Source organism: Elephantulus edwardii, unplaced genomic scaffold (genome assembly GCF_000299155.1).
Source record: "Elephantulus edwardii isolate Elephantulus edwardi_28Jun2011 unplaced genomic scaffold, EleEdw1.0 scaffold00232, whole genome shotgun sequence".
NCBI lineage: Eukaryota > Metazoa > Chordata > Mammalia > Macroscelidea > Macroscelididae > Elephantulus > Elephantulus edwardii.
In genome coordinates this window covers 2784169-2811930 of record NW_006399982.1, presented here as the reverse complement: position 1 = coordinate 2811930, position 27762 = coordinate 2784169, and the positions used below count along the sequence as shown (strand labels likewise).

At 43.9% G+C, this 27762-nt stretch overlaps 1 protein-coding gene across 1 annotated transcript in view; it reads left to right on the top strand.

The window, feature by feature from the left end:
- The first annotated feature begins 7503 nt into the window (after positions 1–7503).
- The window catches only part of AQP7 (aquaporin 7), a 56487-nt gene continuing 36228 nt past the window's right edge, over positions 7504–27762 (top strand). Inside the window, exons 1-2 of the mRNA XM_006898541.1 lie at positions 7504–7577; positions 7751–7888. Of these exons, the coding sequence (XP_006898603.1) occupies positions 7504–7577; positions 7751–7888 (212 nt within the window). The remainder of the gene's footprint in view (positions 7578–7750; positions 7889–27762) is intronic.

Here is a 27762-nt window from a genome sequence, read left to right as displayed (position 1 = left end):
TGGCAAACTGACAGGTGGCATTAAACTTTGTTGCTGTTGCTAAGCACCATTGAGTATGACTCACAACAACCTTGGGAACAACAGACCTGAACACTATCCTGTCCTGTACCGTCTTCATAATTTCCTACACACTTGAGACAATTGCTGCAGTCACTCTGCCAATTCATCTCATTGGGGGTCATCCTTTCCTCCACTGATCCTTCACCTTTCCAAGTAATATATCCCTTTCCAAGGAATAGCCTTTCCTAGCAACGTGCCCAAAGTATGAGAGACAAAGCTTTGCCATCTTTGCCTCCAAGGAGTGCTCAGACTGCACTTTTTCTAAGACATGTCTGTTTGTTCTCTTGGTAGCCCATGGAATGTTTAGTATTCTTCTCCCAACACCACAACTCAAAGGCACGAATTCTTCTTCTGTCATCCTTATTCATTGTGCAGCTCTCAGATGCATAGCAAATAATTGAAAAGACCATGGCCTGAATCAGGCACACTTTAGTCTTCAGATTGTTAAACTTAATAATTATTAAAAACCAAATTCTTGGGAGCTCTTTGGCCTACTGGCAAGAAGCTGCACTGCAATCCCCAAAACCAAATTCTATAAGCATATGGGGAGCTCTGATAACCTACCCAAAAATAGGTGGTTTGAATCCACCAGCCGTTTGCTGGAAGAAAGATGAACAATTGTCTCCTTTTCAATTTACAGCCTCTGAAAATCTGCTAGAGGGTCAGCTGTGAGGTAGTTCTGACTTAACAGCAAGGAGTTGAGTTGAATCGGTCTAGACTTAAGAACTGACTATAACAATGGGTTTGAGCCTATCAGATATCATATGGATGGTACAGGATTAGACAAAGTTCAAATCTGTTTTTCACACAGACACTATGAGTTGGGGTGACTCAATGCAGCTAACAGCAGACATAAGAGGTAGAGAAAATGTTAATGTGCCTTATCTATAACCATTGCATTGCATAATACAAACGTTTGAAGAAGCATCTTCTGACACTTGAAAATTAGCATTCAATTAAAAAGAAAGATTATTTTCTTATTGGTGAATGTTGATGTTGTTGTTGTTGATTGCCTTCAAATTGAATACGACTCACAGTGACCTTATGAACAAAAGGCCTGAAACCCCCCTGCGACTCTCGACAAATGAGTAAATATTTAGCACATTTCTTTGTTTCTTTTGTCTTAACTAGTTGGAAAAATATTTTACTTTATTATTGTTGAGAATAGGGATCGCTAGTGGTCTAGTAGGTAAACAGCTGTGCTGCCAAATCAAAGGTCTGAGTCTACCAGCTGCCCTGCTGGAAAAGATGGGCAGTCTACTCCATTGTATGTTGTTGTTCCTAGATTCCATCGAGGAGAATACAACTCATAGTGACCCTATGAAGAATAGATCTGAACCCTGTTCTATCCTGTGCCATCCTTATACTTCTTGACACACTAGAGCCCATTGCAGCAGTCACTGTGTCCATCCACCTGGTTGAGAGACTTCCTCTCCTTCACTGACCCTTCAATTTTCCCAGCATCATGTCCCTCTCAAGGAATAGCCCATTCCTAGCAACATGCCAAAATATGTGCAGTGAAGTCTCATCATTCTTACTTCCAAAGAGCACTCTGGCTGCACCCTCTCCAAGAAATATATGTTTATTCTCTTTGCCATTCATGGGATGTTCAGTGCTCTTCTCCAACATCACAGCTCAAAGGCATCTAGTCTTCTTTTGTCATCCTTATTCATTGTTCAGCTCTTAGATGCATAGCAAGTGATCAGAAAGACTATGGCCCGAATCAGATGCACCTTAGTCCTCAAACTGACATCATTACTCCTCAATAATGTGGAGAGGTCTCTAACTGCAGATTTTCCCAGTGCAATACATCTCCTTATTTCCTGCTGCTGGTACCAGTGGTGTTAATTGTGGATCCAAGCAAGATGAAGCTGTTGGCAGTTTCAATATCCTCTCCATCCATCATGATGTTTCCTATATATCCAGTGGTAAGAATCTTTGTTTTCTTGACATTGAGATACAATCCATACCTCAGGCTGCATTCCTTGATCTTCTGCAAGAAGTGCTTCAAGGCTTCCTCACTTTCTGCAAGCAAGGTTGTATCATCTGCATAACACAGGTAATTGATGAGTTTCCCTCCAATCCTGATGCCACAATCCTCTTCATAGAATCGGATGTAAACTATTTAGGCATTTTTTATTTTGTTAACTATCAAGTGTAAGCTGATTTGCCAGTGTGATTTCATTAGCAATCAGCTGTGGGCTGGAAGCCTCGTGTTTAAGTAATTAGGACTTGTGGGTGAATCTTTCTATCTAAAAGTCAGTTGGGGGGAAAAAGGTCATTTGGGTCCTGACAGAGAGTCTCTAGCTTGGAGCAGTCCTCAGGCCTAGTATTAATCGTGTCTGGGGAGAGCATTGTTCTAAGTGGTACAGCACTTGTCTGTCAGATTGTTGTACTGAGGTAATTTGGGATTACTGTGATACGGAGGGCTGTGCCACTAGTGTGTCAAATGCCGTAAGGGTGGACAGGTTTGGGTTGAGCGCCCTGATTAAGACAGACTAGAAAGCAGGATGGGTCATCTACTTCCTAAATAACAGCCTTTGAAAACCTTATGAACACTAAAGGAATGAGGATCGTTATAATAGTACAGTGGTATAGCCCAGACAGGAAGTCAGTTGAAATGAGGAAAAAACAGTAACAAACATCGTTTAATTATTGGAACATGAAATGCATGTAGCTTGAATGTTGGAAAACTGAAAATTGTTTAAAATGAAATGGAATGCATGAGCATTGTCATACTGGGCATTAGTGAAATGAGATGGACCAGCTTTGGCCACTTTGAATCAGATAATCATATGGTATACTATGTAGGGAATGATAAACAGAGGAAGAATGGTGGTGTATTCATAGTCAAAAAGTCAATTTCAAGTTCTATCCTGAAATACAATGTTGTGTGTGATAGGATAATATCCCTTGGGATTTACCACCTCTGAAAACCCACTGGAGGGTCAGCTATGAGTCAGTTCTAACCCAACAGCACCAGCACATGATAGCAACAATATTATTGAGAATATGCACCATAAAAACATAGGCCCAAATACCATTTCTACCTGTACAATTCAGTGACATTGATAACATTCCTCCAGTAGTACAACCACTTTCACTCTCCTTTTCTGAGTTGTTCCTCCTTCATTATCATAAACTCAGGACCATTAAAATGGAACATACCAGGGACTACCAAGAGAACTAACAGGTTTGTTCTGGAGAGGGTGAAGCCAAGCTGCTCCTTGGAGGCAAGGATTTTGAAACTCTGTGTCATATACTTTGAGCATGTTGCCAGGAGGGACCAGTCCTTGGAGAAGGACGTCATACTTGGAAGGTTGAAGGAACAGCACAAGAAAGGACGATTCTGGATGAAATGGATTGACATAGTAACTGGGGTAATGAAGGTAGGCGTGTCAGAGACAGGGAGATTGGCTCAGGATAGAGTTTAGAGCTATTGTTCATAGAGTGCTGTGAGTTGTGGTCAACTCGATGGCACATAACAACAACAGCAATAACAATAACAATCTTTTAAGTGACTTAGTCCATAGGGAGTTTGCACTGCTAACCTGAAAGGAGTGCTTCTTTGGCAGTTGAAATCCACCAGCTTCCTTGAGAGAGAAAGATGAGCATTCTCCTCCCGTGTGACTTACAGCCTGGGAAAACCTGCTGAAGGGTCAGCTGAGAGTGATTTCTCACTCATCAGCAGTGAAAAAGTGAATGAGTGATCTAACCTGTCAAGTGATTGTCAGCTTGATCACATATAGATAATTCTTTCCCATACAATATAATACTAATAACCAACCAAAATAAGGAATGAGCTACTAATACACAAAATAACATGGATGGATTTGCTGAAGGAAGAAACCTGGGCACAGAAGGGGTGTTAATCTAAGGCAAAAGGAAATATGAAAAGTCATTGTCCTGGGGTCAGGGACCATGAAATAGGAGATGAGAGGGAAGTTTCTAGGATGATAGCAATGTTATATGTCTTGGCACAGCTTTCTTTTAAACAAAGATAAATATTTGTAAAAATTATCTAACAATCTAAAAGATTGTACGCTTCAGTGTCTAAATTTTATATCAAGAAAAGAACTGTATCAAGACAACTATGAGATATCATCTCACCCCAGTAAGACTAGCAAAATTTAACAGAACAGCAAGCAACAAATGCTGGCGAGGTTGTGGAGAGACCGGAACCCTTATCCACTGTTGGTGGGAGTGTAAAATGGTGCAACCACTGTGGAAAGCGATGTGGCGCTTTCTCAAAAAGTTGCAAATAGAGATACCATTTGACCCAGCAATTCCACTACTGGGAATATACCCTAAAGAGACCATAAATGGCACCCAACTAGATATATGGATACCCATGTTTATTGCGGCTTTGTTTACAATAGCAAGGAGTTGGAAACAACCCAAATGCCCATCAACAAACAAATGGGTAGAGAAGCTGTGGTATATTCACACAATGCAATATTATGCTGCATTGAAAAACAAGGAACTCATGCAATATTATTCACAATGGGTGACCCTGGAGGACATTATGCTGAGTGAGGTATCTCAGTCACAAAGGGACAAATGCTATATGGTGCCACTGTTGTAGAATGAGGCTGACATAGGGATGGGGGTAAGACTGAGAAAAACTGGATGAAATATGTTTACGACATTGAAATCTTTGGGGGAGAGAATATTTTATATTTTAGGGCATTATGTTTATCGTAAGAGTACAGAATGAGGGTTGCAGAGTGGATTATATTTGGGGGTTGGGGGATGTGTGTGTGGGATTGCGTACCAATGAGGGAGTTTTTCTTTTGCGTTTGAAGGAGAGGAGCAAACGGGGGGTGGGGAGTGGGGGGGGCGGGGAGAGGGCTGCAACAATGAATGAATGGAATTCCAAAATCTCTGTAGATGTTCAATGAAATGAAAAATAAAGAAATTAAATTTTTTTTTAAAAAAAGAACTGTAAGAAAATAATAATTGCAATCCCAGAAGTACACAGTTCAAGTCCACCAGATGCTTTGCTGGAAAAGGAGGTGCTATCTCCTCCTATACCAGTCAGATCTGATTTGACAGCACACACACACACATACGCACACACACACACACACATACACACACACACTTAAAATATTTTAAAAATAATAATTGAAGGGATGTAGAAAGGGATGTATAAATAAAATAAAAATGACTAAAAAAAGCACATATAGATAGTTCTTTTAAAAGCATAGTGCTCCAGACAGACACTCTTTGCTAGCTAAGCTAAACTACTATTTAGTTGTAAGTAGACTTCAGGGGATATTTTTGGTTGTAGGTTATAATTTTGGAAGTTAATCCAGTCTCCATGGCTACCAACAGTCTAGAGTCCCTGAGAACTTGAAATTTTCCATAGTTTCTCTCTTTTGATTAAGATTCTTTTGTCGAATCTTTGATCAAAATGTTCGGCAATGGGAGCCAGGCACACATCCAGTCCTGTGATAACGACTAAGAAAGTAATTGTCCTTGGAGACACTTAGCAACACATTCCATTTCCTCCTCCTAGTCTTCACTGGCCTTTCTCCATTGTTGTTTCAGGTAAAGAGATCAATTGTGCTTGCAGACTTTTAGCACTCTTACACAATGTTCTATACAAAGGATTCGGAGGTAGAGCAGTAGCACCAAACACAATATTAGGTTAAATTTTCTGGTTTGTCTTATGAAACGGTGAACCTAAATCTCAATGCATGGAACTGGTGGGATCACCAGGTGTTGGCTGTACTCTTTAATTCAAATGAAATATCAACCAGCCCTTTTGTGTTAGAACGCCCTTGGTTAATCAGTGATATGATTTCTTTGCTGCATCAGATAAAAATCAAGCTTTGTTCATGGTATGGTTTTGTCGAGTCTTGGTTGATTTGCAGCCATGAGTTGGCTACAGAAACAAAGATTTGTCAAAATCAGCTAAAGCATTTGGCTCTGTAGAATGTGTCATAAAGACCACTGCACAGCAGGGAGTCCTGGTGGCAAAGTTCACAGGAAGTTTTGCTGCTAACTCAAAGGCCAGCCATCTCTGGTGGTTTGAAGTTACTAGCATGAGGAAGCTCTGGTGGTCTAGTGGGTAAGGAGCTGTCCTGCCCTAATCCTAACCTTGATTATCAGGCAGTTCGAAACCACCAGCTGTTTTGAGAGAGAAAATAGACGATTTCCTCCCCGGTGATTTCCCGTCTCTGAAAACTGGCTGGAGGGTCAGCTATGAATTGGTTCCAACTTGACGGCACACAACAACAGTAGTAGTACTCAAGAAGAAAGATGGGCAGTCAATGGAGGGTTAGCTGTGAGTTCTGACTTGATAGCAGTGTAAGTGATCCTAGTAAAATTCAGAATACATTTATTTGTATCTATATCTGAGGACCCCACTAATGCAACGATTAAGTGCTCTGCTAATTGGAATATCGGTGATTTGAACTCACTTAGCAGGGAGTTGTGTTGCTAAGCCAAAAGCTGAACTTCTCTGGTGGTTCAAATCTACCATTAGGTCCAGGGGAGAAAGATGCACAATGCCCTTCTTTGCCATTTACAGCCGTGGAAACCCAATGGAAGGTCAGCCATGTGTTAGGAGCCACCAGCACAACGCAGTAGCTTGAGAACATTCTTTAGAACCAGTCAGACTTGACTTGGTGGCTAACTGGGTGTGGGAGTGAAGGAGGGGAGGAGTCAGGGTAGATGGTGGGCTTCTAGTGGAGTGATCGGTCAGTGGGTGAATCACTCTCCTGGACTACTCTACCATCTTGGTTTTTCTGTTTGTAACCTTCGCTTGTCCTCAGGGAGCGTGAAGTCTTGGAGACAGACTCCTAAGCAGGAACACAGGTGGGAGAAGGCAGAGCTGGTCTGGACCCAGAATGGGTCTTTCTGCTCAAGAGAGCATGTGCAAAGAGGATAGTGAGGTGTGACTCATCTGCGGGAAGGGCTTCCTGGGAGGGGGTGTAGTCAGGAAGGTTGAGATTGAGACAAACGAGAGAGAGGTTATGAGAGGAAGGTACCTGCCACTCTAGTCTTCACCAGGACTCTCATTTGAGAGTAGAAGTTTGACGGTAGCCTTTGAGGCACAATGACTATTGAGCGGCAGATTTTATATGTATCTGTATATAAATCTCTCTATATATATATTTAGAAGTGTTTTTCTGGCATGAATCCTGGCTGAGGGTGTAGGCTAGAGGCAATGTGGGTGGAGGGTGTGGGCGGGCCCCACTGCTGGTGCCCCGAGGCCACCCACACCTGTCAGCTTGTTTCTCATCTTGCTGACTTAGCAGGTCCCACGGGTTGACAGGTGACCCACCCTTCACCCTCACATGGCCTTTGTTGAGGAAGAGGCAGGAGATGTGCAGATGTGGCACCTGTAGTTACATGGGTGTGCATGTCAGGCATGCTTGCCTGGGTCCGAGGTGGAAGCCAGTTTCTGTTGCATATATAGGTCAAGAAGGCACAATGCACATAGCCAAGGAGGAGCGCGGGAAGATGCAGGTCACCAGCACGCAGGGTGCTAGTGACGAGGAATGGAGGTGGTGTGAGTAAACACACAGACCTCCCCAGAACATGTGGTCACTGTGGGTGCATGAGGCTCCCTGGAAAACATGCTGCTCTGGAGCCTGGTGTGTAGCTGGAGTGGGAGGCCTGAGTGCTTGGCAGGTGGAGAAGGCTCCCTGGCTGACAGCTCATCCTCTTGGCTTGGCAGAGCTGAGCACCCTAAGCCTGTGGTGACGGCTGTGGCTTCTCTAAATTTATTCTCTAAGCCCCGGCTGCAGGCCAGGGTGGCTCCCCCATGCAGCCCTGAGAAGGCTTACATCCAGGCCCTGCAAGGAGGCCAGAAAAAGTGGGTGTGGCAGGTGGGCAGGGAGCCAGAGTGTTATCTTAGGCTCCCTGTAGGTTAGGGGGACAGAAGGGTCTGGTGGGGTCTGGTGAGCAGAGATAGGGGGAGACCTTGTCAGCCCAATTGGCTCATGTCCTTCGTTTGTGTCATGCTGCATATTCTGGCATGTGGTGAGCGTCTATACTCCATGTTTATATGTGTTGGCTTCTGCATCGGTGCCTGGAGCCTGGGATTTCCTTCCTATCATGCTTTGCAGCCTGAGAGATGTTTGAAGTGGAACAAACAGCATGGACTGGAAGCTAGGAAGCCTGGGTTCCACTCAGGGACTCTGAAGACATCCCTTTATCTTTTTTGGATCTTAGCTCTCTCATTTGTAAAATGTGGAGGAGCCAATAATGCTTGTGGCTTGCCTTACAAGGCTACTGACAGATTCTCATGGAAGTTTGGAAAATCAAAAAGGTTTGTTCCTAGAGGCCTCACTGGGAGCTCTGATGATCTTGCTGGTAAGGAGCGGTGCTGCCAACCCCAAGGCAAGTGGTTTGAATCCACCAGCTGCTCCTCAGGAGAAAGACAAGTGATCTCCTCCTTTGTGATTTCCAGCCTCTGAAAATCCACTGGAAGGTCAACTAGGAGTCAGATCTGATTCAAGGGCACATAACAATGTATGGGAGATGACAGGGTATTTTGTGTTGTTTGATTGAATGAGGACTTGGAAACTGGTAACAACCTTCAGAGAATTTACACTATGCCCAACAAGCGTGCTCAAACCTCTCGGGGATGGGAATTCTGAGGCTGGGCTTCAAAACAAATTAGTGTATTACAGGTCAAGACCTGTAGAGAGGCTGGGAAGTGTGTTCTCTCCACCCTTGTTTCTGGGCCCAGCTCCAATTGCCTGGTAGGGGTGTGCACAACAGTGTCCCCCAGATCAAGGCTGGGAATCTCCTCACATTTCTCATTCCCTAGCTGCCAACTTGCTGCTGTCAGGCTTATAGTCCTCAGTTCAATGTTTTCACAATGGGCTGTAATCTTAGACAGAGCAAACAGACAGCACCAAAGTCAACAACACAAGAAAAGGATGCAGTGCAGGTGACGTGGAAAAGAAAACTTGGAACCCTTGATTAAAGTGTGTGAGCTGGGCCTGGCTCTCTCTTCAGATTGCACGGGGTCAGGAATTTCCTCTCAGAGCAGGACCCTGGGGCAAAGGCCAGTCTGATAGAGGGAAGTGTGTATGTTTGAGGTGACTCCTGGAAACCCAGACCAAAGGAATTAAGTTAAATCCCCAGCAGAGGGCGTTAGTACTCAGTCTCACCAGTGCCACTGTTCTGAGGATGTGTTTGATTGGGAGTCTTTCCAGTGGGAGAACTGGGAAGTGAGGGCAGGTTTGCACATCCCCACTACAGAAAGTCTAGGTTGAGTTGCCTCAGCTGCTGCAAAAAGCAAATGAAAGGCTAACTGGGGGCTGGGAGTCGGGTGGGGGAAGGCAGGGCAGAAATGAGCAGGCTGGAACAGGAGCAGCAATAAGGAGCTGCAGCTCCCAGCCTCACCTCCTGCAGCCCCAGGGCTCGGAGTCTATAAACCACTAATTCCTGTACTGGAGAGGCTTCTCAAGACAATTGCACACACCCACAGGGATAGTTATCCTCCCTGGCCATCCACTTCCCTTCCACTCAGGACAGAGGGAACTCAACTCCCCAACATGCATTATACACCTGTTCTGTTCTCAGTGAAGAGAGAGTCATGGAACCAGACCACCCCTAGCTGGGCTGGTAGGCTGAGGCTCAGAGGAGCCCCAGTGTGCAGATCAATGAACTGGTTGCCTATTGATCATGTGAAGGCTGCCTGGACAATCCAACCCCGAAACTTAAGAGGATGATCAAGTCCAGAGAGCTGAGCAGCCAAGCTGGACAGGTCAGAAGAGTAGACATCCCCAGCTGGAGCATCTGGGGATCTGAGTGCAAACCGAGGGGATGCGGGCAGGGTCAGTCTTGATATCGTTGGAATGAACATATTGGAGGACACATCCCAGTCCTGCAGAAGATTCAGGTTGCACAGGGCTCTCCTCCCTCAAACAGGCTTCTTCTCAACTATACAGTTTTCCCCTCTGCCAGGCACTGACCAAGCTCCTCACCAATGAGTTTGCTCAACAACTCTGTGAGGTAAGAATCAATATCTTCATTGTACAGATGAAGACACTGAAGCTCAGAGAGCTAAGGGTCTCATTGCCAGACTCCCAGTGATTAAGCTGGAGTCACACTCAGGTCTACCAGGCTATAAAACCTGAGCTACAAACCATAGCATGCCACCTGGGCGTGGAACATTCCCCCCCGCCCCCCAAACAGTTAAACCCCAAAGCAGCCCCAGGCTCCAGCAGGGCAGGCCCTGGGTTTTTCCACTGCTACTCCTGCCACCATCTCTCTCTTTTTCATCCTTCTCACAAAATTTTCCTGACTCCGACTCCCCTCTCTGCTCTAATCAACCATCACTGGTGTCTGAGAGCCCATTACTAGTCTCTTTTTTTCCCTATGGACAGGAGTGGTAAACACACTCAACTTCTAACTAAAAGGCTAGAGGTTCAACCCAGAGAAAACTCAGGAGCAAGGCCTAGTGGTCTGTGTCCATTGGAAACATTACAGAGCAGTTTTACTCCGACACATATAAGGTCACCGTGAGTCTTAATAAACTCAACTACAACTGGTTTTTCCTGTGGCTTAAGGTGTTGCTTTAAAACAGCTTCTCAGAGCTTCTCTTTTAAACTATTTTGGAGTAGAAAGATCTTGAAATTGATTTAAGCAGAAAACAAAGGATTAAATCAGAAGAAAAAAGGCTGATTGGAAGCTTGACAGCAGAAGGATCAGGCTGTGGCCACCCAAACCCACTGAATGGTCAACACCATTATTTATGAAGCAATTAGACATTATGTTCCCCTCAGTGGGATGTAAGAGGAGAAAACATAGTGCCATCTACAAAGGGTTATCTACCCTACAAAGAACCATGAGTTTAAATAAGATTTAAAGCCAACTGACTGTGTCTTCTAAGACATGTAGGGGATGGAAGAAAATATAAATGACCACATTTAGAACTTGAGACTTTCTGTGTTGTTGTTAGGTGGTATCCAGTCCTCTATGACTCATTGAGGCACTATCAACAACAGATCTGAACCTTGTCCTGCCCTGCGCCAGCCGCCCAGCCACGCCATCTCTGATATGGCTGAGCTCATTGCTGTAGTCATTGTATCAATCTATCTCATTGAGGGTTTTCCTCTCTTTCACTGACCCTCCACCTTTCCAAAATTATGATCCTTTTCCAAAGAGTGTTCCTGTCTAACAAGTATATGAGACAAAGTTTCACTATCCTTGTCTCCAAGAAGCTTCTTGGCTGTACTTCCTCCAGGACATATTTTCTTATTCTCTTGGCAGTCCGTGGGATATTCAGTATTCTTCTCCAACACCACAACTCAAAGACATTTCAGATGCAGAGCAAATATTTGGAAGGATCATGGCTTGAATCAGGTGCACCTTAGTTGTTAAACTAACATCAGTGCTCGTTAGAACTTTGGAGAGTGCCTTGACAGCACACTTTCCCAATGCAATGCATCTTCTAATCTCTGTTTACTTGGTTATTGTATGCTCCTGAGTACAGCACTCATCTGTCAGTTTGCTGTACTGCGGTAACCCTGTGTTTCACTTGTCAGCAGGATCATGCTTGGTGACAGGTTTCAGAGAAGCTCCTAGAATAAGACAAACTATGGAATTTGCATGATATTGTTGTTCTGTGCCATCAAGCTGGTTTCTTGTCATCAAGTGTTTCTTTTTACCTTTTAAATTTTTAATTGAGATTTTAACGAAAGTGTATAGGAAACTTGGCTTTCCATTCATTTATTCATTGTTGCACATTTTCCTCCCTACCCCTAGTTCACTTGTCTCTTTAAAAAAAATTCTTTCATTATTACAAAATTTCCTCCCTCCCAAGTCCACTTTGCTATGCACCTCTTATTCTGCACTGTTGTCACGCAAATAATACCGAAACATACATTCCTTTTATACAGTTCTTTCTCTCATCCATTTCAAAGCAGTGTACATTATTTATCTCCTCTTTTCTTAGGTTTTTTTCCCCAACCCTCATGTCAGTCCTGTTTTATAACAGTGGTATTATACTGTATTTGTCCTTTTGTGACTGAGATATTTCACTCAGCATAATGTTCTCCAGTGGTTTTCAGAGGAAGTAGATCTTGTGGGAGGAAATTTTCCACCCTTCTCTTTTGGAGGAGCTAATGGATTCAAACAATGTGCCTTCTGAATGGCAGCACAGCTCCTTACCACTAGGCCACCAGAGCCCTCCAGGACTTTCTATAGAACAATATTTATTCAACATGACTGTGACATGATCAAATAAAAGGGAACTACTCTCATTTTCAGAGAGCCTGTAGCACAATATAAGCTGTGTGATCTTGTTTGGGTCTTGACTCAAACAAACCAACAAATCAAATCAGTGTAAAAATTTTGATAATTCCTTGAAGGGATGCCTGGTGAAGAGTTAGGCTACTAATTGAAAGGTCAATGGTCTGAACCAAGCACTTACCCTGAGGGAGAAAGATAAGGCTGTCTGCTCCCTTAGAGATTTGGAACCTTGGAAATCATACAAGGACATTCTACTTTGCCTTACAGGGTGACTATGGGTGAGAATTACCCCAAAGCAGCGAGTGTGGGTTTTTTGTTTGATAAATCTATACAATTAACAATTTAACTAGATACAGTATTGCACTTAGGTAAAAAATACTCATATGTTTTATAAATCAATCCTGAAGAATGTAACTGTGAAATGAGATAATGACTGGAACTTTTAAAAAATACTTCAGAAAAGAAGAACAAAGATGAACGAAACCAGAGTAGCAAAAGGTTGATGACTCTAGCTAATGGGCGTATAGGGGGTTTTAGTCTGTTTTTATGCATGCTTGAGCTTTTGAAAAAATGCTTTAAGAGGGGGAAAAAAAGAAAGGAAAAATGCTTTAAAGGATGTGGAGCATGTCTCCAGTTGTTATTGGGCTTGAATTTCTCCAGTGCTTGAACTTTGGGTTCTGTCTCTACCCACTACACCTCCACACCCCATATCTTCTAACTTCCCCATAGTTGGCATAGTGCATCATCCCCAAGAGAGAATGTGGGTCCTCTGGGCCAGCCTACTCTGGCATGAGCACCACCTCTGACTCACCATCCACCCACTCTCTGTGGTCAGTCGGCTCTTCAAGCCCTTTATCCCCATCTTTCCTGCCATGGAAAACATGACCGAAGACGCCCAGACTCAGAACTGAGGGACACTAAAGATGGAGTCCAGCCAGCACTGTGGCCATAGAGAAGCTCTAGAACTTATTACTGGGGAGGGAAGATGAGACCTTCCCTCTGCTCCTAGTCAGCAGCCCGAAGTCCTTTCCCCAGCCCATCAAAGTTGGAAGGGGCACAGCTAATGTGATGTTTCCTCTGGAGGACCCCCTGGATGTGAGAAGGGCAATGGAGGCTCCCAGCTCATCACTCAGCATTAAGTTGACTATCATCCATCACAGAAGCTTCTTCTCCCCAAAACTCACTGACTTTTCTAAATTCACTGACCAGCCTGTCCTCACTCTCCTTGCTTCCTAATGTTATCGCACTTCTAATCATAAAGTCAACCACAATCACATGACTAAACCATCTCTTCTACCATCACTTTCATGTCCAGTGATTCATTTGAATAGTCTCTTATGTAATTCCAGTTCAGTGCTCATGTTCTGGAAATGTTAGATGAAAGAACTTGGTGTTTGTCCTGACAGCCTTGGTGGGAGGAAGGAAGACAAGAAGCCTTGTCTAATCAAACAATAAATGCTAGCCAGGGCGTGTAGAAATTGGAAGTCTCATACACAGCTGGTGGCAATGTAAACTGATGCAACCACTCTGGGAAGTGGTTTAGAGTCCTAACAAAGTTGGGAAGAGAAATATCATTTGACCCTTAGTTGCAATCCTACTACTAAGCCTATATCCTAAAGAAACACAATTTGTGACTTTTAAAACTAACGTACTCACACTCATGTTCCAAATGTTTTTGGATCATTTTCAGCAGAATCTTGCTTGCATGTGATATCAGTGATATTGTTTGATAATTTCCACACTCTGTTGGGTCACCTTTCTTTGGAATGGGAACAAATATTGATCTCTTCCAGTCAGTTGGCCAGTTGGCTGTTCTCCAGATTTCCTGGCACAACTTAGTGAGCACATCCAGGGCAGCATCGTCTGTTTGTGGAAATAAGTCAATTGGACAGTGAATAGGGATGATAGAAAGACAATTGATGCCTTTGAGCTGTGGTGCTGGAGAAGAGTGTTGAATATACCATGGATTGCTAGGAGAACAAACAGCTTTGTCCTGGAGAGGGTGAAGCCAGAATGTTCCCTAGAGTCAAGGATTCTGAAGCTTCGTCTGACATACTTTGGGCATGTTGCAAGGAGGGACTGGTCCTTGGAAAGGGACATCATGTTTGGGAGAGTGGAGGGACAGCGCAGGAGAGGAAGACCCTCGATGACATGGATCTATTCTGTGAGTGGAGTGGTGGGAATTAATGTGTTTGAGACAGTGAGGTTGGCACAGGGTAGAATGGCATTTAGGGCTCTTGTACATAGGGTCGCTATGAGTCGCAAATGACTCGATGGCACATAACACCACCACCACCACTCATGTTTATTGCAGCATTGTTTATAATAGGAAAGAGGTGAAAAAATCCAAATGTCCATCAATGCATGAATGGCTAAGTTAACTATAGTACACTCATACAATGGAATATTATATATCACCAAAAAATTACCAAGAACAAGTGAAATACCATGCATATAACATGGATGAAATGAGAACAAATTATGCTGAGTGACATAAGTCAATAAAAAACAATTATGGCATATAAAAAAACAAAGCAAACACTTATACGAGGAATCAAGTCACAAAAATTATTGAAAAACAATGAATTAATAAAACATTATACAACATGGGGGAGCCTGGAGGACATTATGCGGAGTCAAATATTTCAGTCACAAAAGGACAAATATTGCACAACACTGCTGTAAAATAGAGCAGACATGGGGGTTGGGGAGAGAATGGGAACAGAGTGGCTAGATCATGAACACTATATTAGAACAGATGAGGGGAAGAACTGTTCAAAAGGAATATATGACTAGGTATTACATACATGACAACAATCTAGAACAAGGGGTGTGTTGTGGGGAGGGCTGGGGGAGGGGAGAAGAAATGGTGCAACAATGGAAAAAAGATTAACATTTTTGAAAATTAATAGATAAGGGAAAGGCAATATGCAATAAGGGTTTGATGAGGTAGTTTAACTAATTACACGAATCAATTGTAGTTAAAGTTATAACATGAAATATGTAAGAATGAATGAAAACCAGTAAGACTGGTAAACTTTCATTGAAATAAGTAATGAAAAGGGGAAAAAAAGTCTTGTCTAAAAGGTGGTAAATGATATGGCAGCTTTATGGATAGGTGCCCTGGATTTCGAGAAGATCTGATGTTGCAACAGACCTGCCTGAGGTAGGGAGGGAAGGCTGCTTCACTGAGTTGACCTAAGAAGATTATTCTAGTTCTATTTTCTCCAAAATATATCTGTTTGTACAGCCAGCATGCTCTTTGGAGACAAAGATGACAAAGCTTCATCTCACATACTTTGAGCATATTGTTAGGAGAGGTTATTCCTTGGAGAGGGACATAATCCATGCACACCAGAGGATCAGTGACAGGGAGAAGGACTCTCAGCCAGATGGATTGACACAGCTGCTGCTGCAATGGGCTCCAGTATGTCGGAAATAATGATGATGGCACAGGATACGATAGGGTTTGGATATGTTGTTCATAGGGTCGTTATGAATCACACTTGACTCAATGACACCTAACAACAACAGGAAGATTACTAATTCTCTAAGTAGATTTGAGAGACAGGGGAGTATGACCAAACAGAGAAGTGTGGAGTCAGCAGTGTCCTTGAGAACAGCCAAGCTGAGATACTTGGATTTTCCTTGTGATAGGTAAGGAGGCTTGGAAGACTTTGACCAGTGGCAAAACATGGCAACTTGAGGACTAGGAACATTTCTGTGGAGAACTGGTGAGGAGGATGTCATGGATTGAACTGTGTCTGCCCCCCTCACACTACCCCCAAGATACGTGTTTATTTTGCTGGACTGATTCTCTGGATATAATGATGTAATGTGGCAGTTAGATAATGAGCCCCAAGATCTTAGAAACCAATCAGTTGTTAGAAGATTAAGGGTGGGTGTAAAAAAAAAAATAAAAAAAAAAGGGTGGGTGTAAAACCTTCATCTTATCATCACAGCTTTGATCCAATGTGAGAGGAGTTCCCTGGAGTTTATTTTACAAGAGACGAAAGAGATACACTCAACAACAAATTCAACTCATTACTATTGAGTCAGAACAGACCCTTCAGTAGGGTTCAGAGGCTGTGAAGTCCAAAGGTAGAGATTGTCCATCTTTCTCCTTCAGAATTGGTAGTTTCTGATCACCTGTCTTTGGGTTGGCAGCACACCTCTTACCCACTAGGCCACCAGAGCTCCACAAGAGATAAAAGGAGAGGGAAAAATGAATAGAGAAGGTGGTTGTGGGGGGAACCACCAAGAAAGGAGAACTAGGAACAGAACAAGAATTTTGGACCTGAGTTCCCTTTATGAGAACCTCCTAGGTGCAGGAAAAGATTGATGCCAAGATGTGTGGAGATCTTCAAGGAAGGTCGGGCATACAGCTGTCAAAAGAAGATAAAGAACTTACTCTAGAGCCAACACAGAGAGTCTTCCTTTCCTGTGGGTGTCCTGAAGTACGACATCCAGCTTCCTCAGCTGGGAGAGAATACATTGCTGTTTGTGGAAGCCAAACACTTGTGGAATCTCTGTTCTAGCAGCACTAGAGAAGTAAGACAGCAGATGAAGATTGGCAACTGGAGGGCTCAGGAGGTGGACCAGATTTGGAGAAGAGGTCAACTGGGGCCATGGTAACAAGGGTGAGGGGATGAACAGGATCTAAATAGGGGCAGATTGAAGGAGATGACAGAGATGAGTGATTCCTCGGGCAGTAAGTGGAATGGGTGAAGTAGGAAGATTTGGGAAAGGGTTAGATGAAATTCTTAGAAGAAATGAAACAGAAATGCTCCTTAGGAGAAAAAAAAATTATGAAACTTCATCTTCTTACTTTGGACATCATAAGAAAAGACTAGTTCCTAGAAAAGAGCGCCATGACTGGGAGAGTCAGCTAAATGAAGAAAATCCTCAGCGAGATGGATTAATTGTGGACTCAACTAAAGCAAATATCAGAGAGACGGCACAGAACTGGGCAACGCTCCATTCGGTTATAAATATTGTTGTCATGAGTGGGAGACAACCCCATGGCAACTCACAATAACAACAACAATGACTAGGTGAGGTTGGGTTGAGGGAGGAGTTTATTGCGCTAGACATTCAAGGGAAGAGGTACAGAGTAAGAGTGGGCTGGTGGGCCACGGCGCTGGAGCAACGAGGTGAAAGGGGGGCTGGAGGAGAAGTAGGGTTACCTGGTGGGAGAGGACGTCAAGAGGCGCAGGCTCACTGGGACTCTCAAGACTTTTTACAGGCCCATGAAAGGGTTTTGTTATTTGAAATCAGAAAAAACGGTTATGTAGATCAATGAAAATGTTTTATTATATTTGTCACTATCCCAACACAGTTGTAAAATAACACTTAAATATTTTTTTTTTTATGTAGGAAGGAGTACTCCAAAACGTATGTGCTAAGGACATATGAAGAGTCAGAATTTGACCTGAGGATGTGGATAAGACTATCAGAGCTGAAGCGTGAAGGAACTGATAAGTTGGGGATCCCAAACCCCCTAGAACAACCCTACTGGCGACAGTGTGCTTCCCCCCACCATTCACCACTCAGTCTCTCCCATACAGAGACACAGTGGAACATCCTCAAGTAGGTCTGGGAGCCAGAACACCTGAGACTGACTCATCCCTAACTTTCAGTTGTTCCCAGAGTAGAACAGACCATCTAACCAGCCCATTCCAGCCCAGCCAGCACCCCAGGGACCAGTGCAGGAGAAGAGGGTGATCCTCTAGTGATTGGCCCAGGAATTGGAAAGGCACCACCTGATTTGAGGCCCTGGTGTTTCACGGGGCCTTCCTGGCTGAGAATCAACGCCCAGGGTGCTTGTGGCCCACGCAGACCTCTGACAGGCCCTTTGTGCAATGGCTACATTCCTGGAAAGCTGTAAATCAAATCCCATCTTCCCACAAGTCTGTGTAGTCATATCAAAGCTGTTTCCTTGCTTAAGGAAGACACATTGTGAGAATGTCCTTGGGAGGTCTCTGCTCCCTGTTTTTCTTCAAAGGGGGCCCTTGTATGTGAAGAGGCAGATGTGGTGAGAAGGCTTGCAGGGAGGGTACTCCAGAGAGGCAGCAGAGGGAGGCAAGAAAGCTTTCCTATATGGGAACTGAGTACAGGCCGGGCAGCCTCATTCCCCTGGGGCTCCCCAGTCTCCTGGCGCTGCCTCCTTTCTCAGGCTGAGCAGGAAGGTGGGGCGCTCCTTCAGCCCTGGGGGAGCTGAGATGGGCTTCCTGCCCTCCCTAAGCCCCCTGTTCCAGGCCCACTGCCCCTGACCAGATCAGATAGGGCACGTTTCTGCAGTGAGCTGCCCACTGACTGGGACTGTGCTGACGCAGATGGGAAAATATTAACCCAGAGGAATGGCCCCACGCTCATGTGTGCATACCTGTGTGTATGTTGTGTGCATGTGCATGCATGAGCATGTATTCAAGAGCATGTGTGCACTTGAGTCCTTGCAAGTGCGTGTATCCACAGAGCCTTTCACATGCAAGACCAGGCCTAGATCCACATGCACACACGCACTTGACCTTGAGTGCATACACAGTCACACGCCAGTTGACACAGAGACCAAAAGGCTGCTCACACATGTGAGCCCCTTAAGTGGTATCTCCCCAGTTTCTTCTAATTCCACAAGGCCCCCTCCTCCAGTAAGCCTTTCCTGACAGCTTTGGCTCATAGTACAAAGTAATATGTCTGAGCTCTGTCTCTTGTTTCTGATGCCAAGCAAGGCAGCCTGGCATGAGCTTTATTGTGGAGCAGGCCTAGGTTTAAATTCTGGTTGCTCAGTTTACAGGGTGTTTGCTCACAGGCAAGTGGCTGTGGCTTCCGTGGCTGCTTTAGCTTCTGTTCTGGAAGCCCCTGCAGGACTCTGAGATAGTGACAACCTGGGTGTAGGGGATGAGGTGGTAATGGTGGTCTGGTAACTGGTAGGGTCAGGACTAAGAACTATCCAATGTCCTGCCTGAGCCACCCTCTCTCCCTAGCCTGGCCTCCTGCGATAGGCCACAGAGCCTCAGCCTGAAAGTTCTAGTTCGGGGTTGACCTTGGGCAACTTAATACTTTGTTCTAAGTCTCAATTTCCCTATTAGAAAAATGAGTGGGAAGGGATACACTCACCTGAATGCAGCTTTAGGGTCTTCACTATTCTGAGAATCTTCCTGACTTCAGGTCATTCCAGAGAGACCAGGGTTCCTCAAAGGGCCACACTTGCCATTCCTACCCCTAGATAATTTCCTTTGTTACTCGTTTGTACCAGGAGCTCCTCATTACACAAGCGATTCTATCACTCAAAAGAGTGAAAAATATTTAAGAGCAGTTTTTGAGGCCAGCAAGTTAGTCAAGTGGTATGTGGATCAAAACAGAGGAGTTGACATGTAAATGTTAAACTTGTTGTTAGGTTAGACGTCATCGAGTCATTTTCGACTCATAGTGACATTATGTGACAAAGTAGAACTGCCCCTCTAGTGTGTACAAGACTGTAGTCTTTGTAGAAATAGACCACTGTATCTTCTTTGGAGGTAGCTGGTGGATTTGAACTGACAACCTTTTAGTTAGCAGCTGAGTACTTAAACACTGGGCGACCAGGGATTCTTTTGGCGTACTTCCGAAAGCTCAAAGATGTTTTTGCCTCTTTAGGTGTTTTCTATTTCTTCATTCCAAATTTCAAAAATTTTGATTTACATTTTTATCTTTACATGTATTAAATATTTGAGAGAACTTCAAGCTCAAACCAAAAAACCTCTGTTGTTGATGAACTAAGAGTGGAATTAAAATTTTCAGGATGTGAGGACAATCAGTGGTGGCTGTCAGGCCAGGACCAAGGTCAAAGGGAGAAATGAAGGATTCAAGGAATATCAACATGTCAACAAAGGGAGTCAAACAGCCTTGCCCAACTGACTAAACTACTACCCTCCCTTCCCTCCCTAGAAGACCACCCACCTGCCTAAACCACAGTGGAAAGTCCCTCCCTTCCCTCCCTAAAGACTGTAAAATCCTACCCTAATTAATCTCAGGGCACGGTATTTCCCTGGTCTGTCTCTCTAGACCAAGGAATCCCACCCAGGAGCCGTTAATAAAGCTTCTCTAGCTTGCTTTCTTTCTTTGGTCCCTTCTTTGAGTCCTTGTCCTTATGTCCAGTGCGAAGACCTAACAGTGACATCTGTCGCCCATTGATTGCCGGGATAGCTGCTGGATCTGGCTTGCTAGCACATGTCCATTTCTTTCCTCACCACTGCATGTGCTCCCTCGGTTGGAGAGGAAAACTTTCCCAGTAGAAGAGGGCCATCTGGCCAAGGGTATATGAATAGTTGCACTTCTCTGTTAAAATTTCCAAACAAGCTCTCAAGGCACACAGGGGAAGCAGAAGTGCCTCTGGGTGATCTTGAATGACAGTGTTGGCTAACAGCAAGGACTGTGATTGTTTGTACGGCCTAGGAATTCTGTGCAAAAAAGCCTCCATTGCCATTGAGTTGATTCTGACTCACAGGATCCTGTAGGACAGAGCCCGTCTGCCAGCCCCCCCCTTTCCCCTCCCCCCGTTCCCCTCCCCAGCTTTCTAAGCTTCAGTCTTTCTAGAAGCAGATGGCCACAGCTTTCTTCCTTGGGGTGGCTGGTGGGTTTGGACTGTTGGCCATTCAGTCAGCAGCCCACCACTTAACCATTTCATCATCATTAGTGATTCCTAGTGACCCTGGAGAGAATTTAAATGCTCACAAATAAGTTATTGAGATGGATTGACTCAGTGACTGGGGTAGTATATAGGGTTGCTATGAGTCACAAGTGACTCGATGGCATTTAACAACAAATAAGATAGGAGATTTTATATGTGGAGTCTCCATTGGGTGAAGTGCTATTTAGCCACGTGCCTAATGTGGATGTGGGTCTGTTAGAGTAAACATTTGTTCTAAGTGTTTAAGTGCAGAAAAGACTTCACAAAATTTTATGCGCCTTCTGCTTAGTGTTAACAAGCAGGGAGATAGTTGCATGTGTATACATAGGAAATGGACAAGAAGGAAATTTGTCAAAATGTTAATAGTTGTCATGAGTGGGTGGTGAAATCTAAGTCTTTAAAGATTCTTTTGACCAAATGGCTAATAGATCCCAAGTGCTTCAGTCCCCATAACTCTGAGACCAGGAGAACCATGGTGCCCAGCTGTGACTCCTGACCTCTCTGAAGGGGATAACAACAGAGGGTCTCTGATAGAGGAGGAGAATAATGTGGAACAAAACTTAAAAGGGTAAGGCCAGGCTTACTGGTCTGTGAGAGAAGGGTGGAAGCCATGTGGCCTTTAATCACCATTCAAGCCCAGCCAAACAATGGACAGGACAGTGACAAGGGGACCAATATATGCCAGGAAGGAAAGCACTCCTGAAAACAAGCAACAATACAAGATAAAAAGGGCAGTATTTGTCTGGACATAAAGCTTAGAAGGCAAGAAGAGATAGGAAAGAAGGAGGGATGAAAATAGAAAATAAAGAAGAGATGGAATAGTCCTGTTACTTTGTGAAAATTAATGTCATGAAACGTAATGTGTATGAATTGTTGAATGGAAAGCCGATTTGTTCTATAAACACTCACTCAGTCAGAACAAAAAGTTAACAAGAAAGTCTTTTGGTTGATTTGTTTCGTTGGTAGTAAATTATTAAAAAATCTGAAAATTTGAATTTGTTTTCTATTTTTCAAAAATTTCCAGTCCAAGGATAGATAATTATGCCTAGTTGACTTGTTTAACCTTGTGTTCATACAAATTTAAATCTTTCATTAAGTTGAAATTCTTAGCTCATTGCTGTTGAATGAGAACTAACTTGTAGCTGACCCTCCAGCAGGTTTTCAGAGGCTGTAAATCATATAGGAGAATATTACCCATCTTTCTCCCTCAAAGCAGTTGAATTCAGCCTGAGGAGAAACATAGGCAGTCTCCTCCTGCGAGATTTACAACCTCTGGAAACTCACTGGAGGGTCAGCTATGAAGTTAAACATTGTCTCCAGTTACCAATTGACCTTTTAGGATTTTTAAAGTAGAGTAGCATGAGTCGATATACACTGGAATATTTTCAATCTTTCATTGGTGAAAACATTGCATTGTTGATAAAATCAGAATAAGAAAAGGCAACAATTTCTGAGGGAGAGTTCAAATGTTTGAAGACAAAAACATTTTCCTGTAGCACACCAGTATTATCAGTTCTTTTTAGCCAGTTTGTGCAAATTTCACCGAGTTGGGTTTTGATCTCCTTCTCTTGGGGCCTGTCCAGATGTCAAACATGTGGTGGGAGGGACTTTGCAACCTCCACCTCTGCTTTCCAGTGGGGACAGGGAGGGAAGGAAGCACAGAACACTGAGCACAGAGACTGAGGTTGTGCAGGGAATCTGAGGCCTTAAAAAGGATGCAAATCCAGGGCCCTATGTAAGGCCTCAGGAGGGGGTCTTCAAAGTAGCTCAGCTTCAGCATATAAAAATACAAGACATCCAGTTAAGTTTGAATTTCAGATAAATAATATTTATGTTCAAATATAAAAAATCCCATTTCTCTAAAATTCAGATTTAACTGGACATCTTGCATTTTACTCCTCCTATGGGGAGCCCATCCTGTGAAGACTGGACTGCAAGTGTCCGCTTTTGAGCCTCCCTGAGGCCAAGGGCCCCAGGGCCTTTCCTATGTTCTCTAAAGACCGATGTGTTTCACACATCAAGCCAAATTCCCTTGAGCTTCACTGTAATTTTTGCTCCCTCTCTTCTCTCCACAACCTCCTCAGCCTCTACTTCAACTCCCGGGCATAGGTCCATTCTCAACAGCTCATCGAAGCATCTCTCTCCAAACATCTACCTAGTTAGCTCCTTCTGAGCACTCAGATCTGGGGATGCTGCTGCCTCCTTGCTTCCCTTGGTCCTTGGACAGCCCAGATGTCTAGTGACCCAGATGTCCAGGGGGTTTTCATTTCCCTCTTCAATGGCTTCTTCTTAGTTAATCTCTTGTTCCTCAGAACCCTGACTCAATCGTTGGCCCACTGTCACACGACGACCATAGGGCCTGTCCCAGGACGCTTTTCCTTCTCCTGAGTCAAAGCCTACTTGTTGTCTCTGTGGGCTTGACACCTCAGTCATGGACGACCTAGTTTGGAAGCTTCCATTTCCTATCTGCTTAGACTTTTCCAAAGGCTCTCAAGTCCTCAGGGTAAAGCCTGAGCTCCATAAAGCCTTTCACAGTCATTCACTTCTCTGGTCAAGCTAGTCACAATGTCCAGAAAGAATTACATTTTCTATCTCAAAAAAATCCCCAGAAAAACAAACCACCTCGAACTCACAGCAGCCCTTCAACAGGTATCTGAGGCTATAAACCACAATGGAAGGAGATTGCCTATGTTTTTCCTTTGCTGGATTTTAGAGGCGCAGCCTTTGGACTAACAGCGTAACTTGCTTCAGACTCTGCCATCAGAACTCCCTCTCACAATCTCACTGGGCTTCAAATGGTCCCCTCCCCACATCTTGGAGGACTCACTAACATGAGGCAAAGAGACCTATCCTTGTCTTTAGGAGTATCCATTATAAGGGAGGAAATGGAGGCAGGTCCAGATCTTCAAAGCCCTCCCCTCAGTTTGAGGGAGAGGAGAAGACACAGGCCATATTTAAGCACATGTCACCATGTTATTTCTTCTGGAAGATCTTTACCCCATTCCAGGGTCAAAGCTGGTGCCTACACTCCCTTCACCAGATCGCACTGTATTCTAGGCTACCTCTACTTGTCTTTCTTTCTTCCAAAAGGCAGATGGACTATGTCTTCTCCATGTCTGGATTTCCAGAATCCAGGCCAGCAAATGCACCAAGAGCAAGACCCTCAGACCCAATACAAATGCCAAATCCTTCTCTCATTAATTGACTCCAGCATATCCCAGTTGTGCCCTCATCCAAGACCCAAGCTCCACTTTAGACTCTTACCTCATCCCTGAACAGCACACAGAGGAAGGACTAAAGGGGTCTCCTACATCCAGGGGTATATCTCTCCCTTCCTGAAGGACGAGCCCAGCATCTTGAGACCATTCATGGAGCAGTGATCTGGGGAATGTAGATGAGAATGACATCTGTGCTTAGGGAGGCTGTGCACTTGCTAACTCCTGGACTAACTGCCTCTCCCTGCAGAGTGACCTGTTGGACAAGTTAGGGGGGTGGGGTTTGTTGAGAGTGGAAACAAAGTAGAGGTGAGTGGGGGGCAATGTAGGTTCCAGAGCTGATCTGGCCTTTGGCACCCTCTAGAGGTCATACGAAGAGTATTGAGTATATCATGGACTGGCAAAAGAACAAACAAATCTGTTTTGGAAGAAGTACAATCAGGGTGTTTCTTAGAGGCAAAGATGGCAAAACTTTATCTCACATATTTTGAACGGATTGTCAAGAGGACACGTTCGCATCTTAGTTTTAAAAGTGGCATCTTTGGTTTTGAGGTTTATTTGTTGTTGTTGTTTCTATCTTTGTTTTATTAACACTTCGAAGAGGTGTTTTCCAGGTTTGTCCAATATGCTGTTTCATTTTTTTTACCATGGCCCCCATGGGAATTGAATCTCAATCCAAACTTAAGTAAATCCTTGACAATTTCAAGTTGTTTTGATTTTTTATTTGTCTCTGGTTCCCTGCCAACTCTGCTGCTGCTTCTGGAAGTGCTGCTGGCACCCCTGCAGTGTCCTGGTCTCATTCCATTTCTCAGGATCTCTCCATATCTTTCAGGAATCTTTGGCCAAAAGGATGCACTACACTGTCTGGTTCACCTTTCTTGATTGTAGTAAAATTCCCATTTTTCTGCCACTGAACCTGCTTAATTTAAGCCTAGTTGTTGGTTAGGTTCTGTCAAATCAAGTATGTCTCATAGCAACCCTATGAACAACAGATCTGAACCCTATTCTATCCTATGCCATTCTCACAATCTCTGACACACTACAGTCCACTGCTTAGTCACTGTGTCAGTCCACCTAGTTGAGGGTCTTTCTCTCCTTCTCTGTCCCTCCACCTGTCCAAGAAAGATGTATCTCTCCTAAAAACAGCCTTTCCTAGCAACATGAAAGGAAGCTTTATCATCTTTGCCTCCAAGGACTACTCTGGCTGTACCTTCTCCAAGACATAGCTTTTTAAAAAAATAATTTCTTATTAATTTCAGTGAAAATTTACGGAGATTTTGGATTTACATTCATTCATTGTTGCACTTTAAGATATCTCTTTTGGTACTCCACAGGATATTCAGTCCTCTTTTCCAACACCATAGTTCAAAGGTGATCCTAATTCATTGTCCAGCTCTTGGATGCATAACAAGTGACTAAAAAGATCATGGCCTGAATCAGGTACACCTTGGTCTTCAAACTGACAACATTACTCTTCAATAACTTGGAGAAGTCCCTGACTACAATCTTTCCCAGTGCAATATGCATCCTGATCACCTGACTGCTGGTACCAAGGGTGTTGATTGTGGAGCCAAGTAAGATGAAGTAATTGACAATTTCAATCTTTTCTCCTCCTTCTATTATGTTGATTATTGGTCCAGTGATGAGAATTTTTGTTTTCTTGACACTGAGATGCAATCCATATAGAAGGTTGTATTCTTTGATCTTCTGCAGCAAGTGCTTCAAGTCCTTATTTTCAGCAAGCAAGGTTGTATAATCTACTTTATTTATGAGTCTTCCTCCAATCCTGATGCTGCATTCTTCTTCATAGAGTCCAGCTTCTCAAATAGTTGCGCAGAATACGGATTAAGTAGATATAGAGAAAGGATACAACCATAATGTGCACCTTTCCTAATTTTAAACAGTCAAGTACTGTTCCCTTGCTTTGTTTTCACAATAGCCTCTTGGTCTAGGTATAGGTTTCACGTAAGTGTCAGGCTGGGACCAAGGTCACAGGGAGAACAAAGGATTCAAGGAATATCAACATGTCAACAAAGGGAGTGCATAGCCTCACCTACCATGGAGTTGTGCCAAGAAATCTGGAGAACAACCACTTGGCCAACTGACTGGAAGAGATCTATATTTGTTCCCATTCCAAAGAAGGGTGACCCAACAGAGTGTGGAAACTATAGAACAATCTCATTGATTTCACATGCAAGCAAGATTCTACTGAAGATTATCCAAAAACGACTGGAACGGCACATCAGCCGAGAACTGCCAGAAGTCCAGGCTGGGTTTAGAACAGGTTGTGGCACTAGGGATATTGTAGCTAATGTTAGATGGATCTTAGCTGAAAGCAGGAAATACCAGAGGAATGTCTATCTGTGTTTCATTTACTATGCAAAGGTGCTTAACTGTGTGGATCATAACAAACTGTAGCTGACTCTGAGAAGAATGGGAATCCCAGAACACTTGATAGTGATAATGCGGAACCTATACTTGGACCAGTATCAGTATGGATGGTAAAGAGATTGAGATAGTTAACAGTTTTAGTTTACTTGGCTGCACAATCAACACTCTTGGTAACAGCAGCCAGGAAATCAAGAGAAAAATTGCATTGGGAAAGTCAGCTGTGAGGGACCTCTCAAGAGTACTAAAGAGCAACGACGTCAGACTGGAGACTAAGGTGTGCCTAATCCGGGCTATAGTCTTCACAATTAGGTGCTATGCATCAGAGAGTTAGACAGTGAATAGAGTTGATGGAAGAGAATTGATGCCTTTGAGCTGTGGTGCTGGAGAAGAGTGTTGAATATACCATGGGCTACTAGGAGAACAAACAGCTTTGTCCTGGAGAAGGTGAAGCCGGGATGCTCCTTGAAGTCAAGGATTCTGAAGCTTCGTCTGACATGCTTGGGGCGTGTTGCAAGAAGGGGCTGGTCCTTGGAGAGGGACATCGTGTTTGGCAGAGTGGAGGGGTGGCGAAGGAGAAGAAGACCTTCGATGAGATGGATTGATTCTGTGACTGGAGCGGTGGGAATAATTGTGTTTGAGATGTCTAGGTTGGCACAGGATAGAACAGCATTTAGAGCTTTTGTACATAGGGTCGCTATGAACCACAAGCGACTCGATGGCACATAACAACAACATACTTGGACCAAGAGGCAGTCGTCAGAACAGAGCAGGGTAACACTGCATGGTTCAAAACTGGGAAAGGTGTATGCCAGGGATGTGTCCTAGCTCCATATCTTTTCAAACTGTATGCAGAACAGATTATCCGAGAGGCTGGGCTCTATGAGGAGAAGTGTGGCTTCAGGACTGGTGGGAGATCTATTAACAATCTGTGTTATGCAGATGACACAAGCTTGCTTGCTGAAACTGAGGAGGACCTGATGCACTTGCTGCAGAGGGTCAGGGACTGCAGCCTTTACTATGGATTGAGGCTCAATGTCAAAAAGACAAAGATTCTCACCACTGGACGAATTGGCAGCATCAGGATGGATGGTGAAGAGTTTGAGATTGTTAATAACGTTAGTTTGCTTGGCTCCATGGTTATCACTCTTGGCACCAGTAACCAGGAAATTAAAAGATGTATTGCGATGGGAAAGTCTGCTGTTAGGG